Below are 3,445 nucleotides of genomic sequence, written 5' to 3'. Positions count from 1 at the left end.
GCTGGGCAGAGGCGGGGCTGAGGGACAGGGTTTGGGGGTGGGATGGCAGGGGTAGGGGAATGGTTGGGCTGGGGGAGCTGGAAGGGCTTCTCCAACAATTCATGATTCTAATTGCCTGAAAAGTGATTTTTAAGCATTATCTGAGGAGACCCTTACTGCTGGGGCAACAGGAAGAGCTGCAGAGAGATCTGCCAGCCACCTGCAGCCAGGCCTCAAGAAAGAGGTTTGATGCATCACACTCAAGTTCCTGTAGCTGCAGCAAACTTCCCTCCCTTCACGAGACATTCAGAAAGCCGCCGGTCCCCTTTCACTCCACATTCTCAACTCTCCGTGGAACTAAAAAAAGCTAACGTGATCCACTCCCCTCCCCAGATTCTGTTTTAGAGCCTCTTACCTTGGTGCTGGGGTTCTGGAATCCTTTACCTTGAGCAAAATGACAGAGTCCGACCCTAAAGAGAGTAAAATTTATGGAACATTGTTATCCTCGACCGCTGCGTGAGCATGAATACAGAGGGGGAGGGGAGAAGTGGCTTTGCCACACACATTTAAATCGATTGCCAGGTTTTGGGTTTGTTTTTTGTTTGGTTGAGGGGTTTGTTTGGTTTTTTTTTTTTACCTTCAGACTGCGTGTTAGATGCTGGTAGATTTTCTTGCTGATGCTGGGCCGTGGAGTTACTAGACTCAAAGATATGGGAGGGGTAGCTGGGGGTGGAGTAGAGCGATGGTTTGGGTGCCGGCTGCTCCTGGGCTCTGAGGATGCTGGTGGTTGAACCGGCCGCTGCAACGCTGTGAGCTTCAAACAGCTTTGAGTTCTTGCTGGGAGTTTCTTTCACAACGGTTTTGCTGGAATTTGAACACCTGGACCTAGGAACAACCAAACGTTAAGTTCCCAGCAAATACACACGGCGCTGTCAGCTGGGGAAGGGCATTTTACGGACTCACAGGTGGAAGGGGAATAGCGAAGAGGGCTTGGACGTGGAAAATTGTTTTCCCGTGACCATCTGAAGCAGCTGCCGGTAGATCTCCCGCCCTTCCTCTCGAACAGTCTGCAGGGAAACAACCAGCTACGTCTAGGCAACACGATTTCAAGCAAAGACACCGTGAATAGCGAGCAGATACCACACGGCAGCGGAGATTTTATGGGTGCAAGCACACCCAGGGGTCTCAAAAAGTTCAACCCTCTGCCTCAACCAGACCAACCTCAGCTGAATCCTGAAGGCGAGCAGAGCTGAAACCAGCTTCTGCTTGTAGAAGGAGCAAATTCAGCACAAGACGGGTGGTGAGAGCCACCTCAAGCACGTCACGGTGCCCAAAAGACACCTCCTCAGAAATAACCACCTGCTAAACCATCTCCCAGCTTTTTTCTTTACCTCCTCCGCTGTGCTGATGAACCGCCGGGGAGTTTTCTTGGGGCTAAGGAGGCTGCGGCGACAGGGACCGCTCCAGGAAGGGCTCTGAGCGGGTTTGATCGGAAAAGCCGATGCATGGCAATGGTGGTTTGATTTTCCGACAAAACTGTTGGCCGTCCCACTGCGAGGAGAGAAATAAAATGCTTTTCTTGGACTTTACGCTTGTTTTAATCCGTACCCTCCTTCTCCCCCAGCCCCAAACCCCGCCGAGAACCAGGCTACCCAAACTGCCACCAGAAATGGGTATTTTACGGTGTTTTAGGAATCATCTCAAAGCTGAAGGCTGGGTCTCTTCATCAGCCCGATCCGAAACCATTCCCGAGGCCTGTGCGGCCAAACAGATGCCACCAGGTGGCACTGCGAGACCGAGGAGCCACCGCCTGGAAACCCCTGGCCAGACCTTCCCGCCAGATCCACCAGCTCCCGCTTCCATCCAGGCACCACAAAATGGCTGAACCTCAGCCTGGAGAGACGGCGGCGCTCAGCATTTTAATTTAGCAACAGGGAGATGCCCTCCCTCGCCTTGCTTCTCCCTGCTCCCGCGTTCTCAGGCTCAGCTAACAGCCTGCAAAAAACCCCAAAAATACTAACGGGGGTCAGTTTAGCATTTCCTATTGAAATTCATTTTCCCTACTTGCAAACAAATGTTGGCCACTGCGGGATTTTCAGGAGCGCTAAGGGTTTGTCCCCAGTCTGGAAAGGTCTGAAGCAACCTGAGTTCGTATCAGCTGTAAAAAAAAATAGCTCCTGCACCCACCACCATGTGCACTAGCCAGGACGTTTTCATCACAAAACGGCGACACGCTCCTTCTCCACCCATTTCCCAGTGGCGTAACGACACTCCCGTTCTCCCCCCAGCACTCCCGAGACGCTCCAAACCAACTCGTTACACCCGGTAGCTTGTGTGAGAGACAGGCGATGCCACCCTGTACCCCCTCAAAACCAGCGCTCGCGCCCTTTACAAAGCATCTTTGCCACAGGGAGGTTTATAAACGGCGAAAGGCATCCCTGGACCCGGCCAATCGAGACCCACGCAACTATTTCCACCCTGAATTCACTCTGTGTTTTGATTTTCGCTCTGATGCCAGCGGTTTGTGCGGGTAAAAAGCCCCAGGGGAAGCTCCCACGGGGCTGTGCGGGGAAGGTTACACACGGAGGGGAGCCGTACGTACCTGGGGGTTTTGCGAGCTTCAAGGTAGGAACCTCGGCTCACCCTTGGCTTCTGCGGCACGGAGCCCAGAGGGGGAACCAAGCCCCGCCACTGCCCGTTGGCGCTGGAGCCAAAGGCTCGAGGTTCCCCCACTGCCCGGTAGCTCTCGGGGCAGGGGACTTCTGCAGGGGAGAAACACGGCGGCAGTCAGTAAACAGCCACATCTTCCTCCCCAAGCTGCTGGGGGAAGGGAACAGCCGAAAACCTGACACCCCAGGGCAGAAAACGACAGCTTACCTGGGCTGTAATTGAGGGCGCAGGACGCATTTCCAGCGGGGCAAGCGAAACCGCTGATCTTGTTGGGTAAAAACTGTGCGAAAAGATCACAGGTTTTTATTAGAAGCTCGATCTTGAACCCCAGGTGCGATAAAAGTACAGCGGGATGCGAAAATTTACAGCTCCTCCCCAACAGCATCGTTATAAATCAGCAATTAGTGAGGCAGAGCGGTGTAATACCACAGCAGCACTGGTCTGACAACGCAGCCAAAGCGTCGCTTGCTCTCCCACCCCCTCCTAAAATCCACTGATGGCGGTTTTAATGGGGAAAGAATTAAACGAATGCTGGTTTTGCCTCATTACAGGGCAAAATATCAGCTTTACAGCTGCGCTGCCAACTCCTCAGGACGCGGCTTGCGGCGATGATACGGGCACGTGCCTGTCGAGGCCGTGAACTGAGCACACCCGCGTGTGGGCGTAGCGCCTGTGGGTAAATCCCACGCAGGATCGGGGGCTTGCACCCTCGTCGGTAACTAAGAGCACGAGCGGGGCTCTCGCGACACCGAAGCGTCGGGCGTTACCGAGCCGGGGCTGTGCAAAAGCAGGCGGG

The 3,445-nt window shown here is 54.2% G+C and overlaps 1 protein-coding gene across 1 annotated transcript in view; it reads right to left on the bottom strand.

Annotated features, from left to right (window-relative positions):
- Positions 1-3,034, bottom strand: part of SENP1 (SUMO specific peptidase 1) — a 14,859-nt gene extending 11,825 nt beyond the window's left edge. Inside the window, exons 1-6 of the mRNA XM_009641781.2 lie at positions 2,857-3,034; positions 2,582-2,741; positions 1,371-1,530; positions 943-1,046; positions 617-864; positions 395-449 (exon numbers count right to left, since the gene is read on the bottom strand). Of these exons, the coding sequence (XP_009640076.1) occupies positions 395-449; positions 617-864; positions 943-1,046; positions 1,371-1,530; positions 2,582-2,741; positions 2,857-3,034 (905 nt within the window). The remainder of the gene's footprint in view (positions 1-394; positions 450-616; positions 865-942; positions 1,047-1,370; positions 1,531-2,581; positions 2,742-2,856) is intronic.
- Positions 3,035-3,445: the final 411 nt, after the last annotated feature.

This window comes from Egretta garzetta, unplaced genomic scaffold, assembly GCF_000687185.1.
Source record: "Egretta garzetta isolate BGI_Z169 unplaced genomic scaffold, ASM68718v1 scaffold157, whole genome shotgun sequence".
NCBI classification, from domain to species: domain Eukaryota; kingdom Metazoa; phylum Chordata; class Aves; order Pelecaniformes; family Ardeidae; genus Egretta; species Egretta garzetta.
The sequence above is the reverse complement of the archived record's forward strand: the minus strand, read 5'-3'. Positions and strand labels throughout refer to the sequence as shown.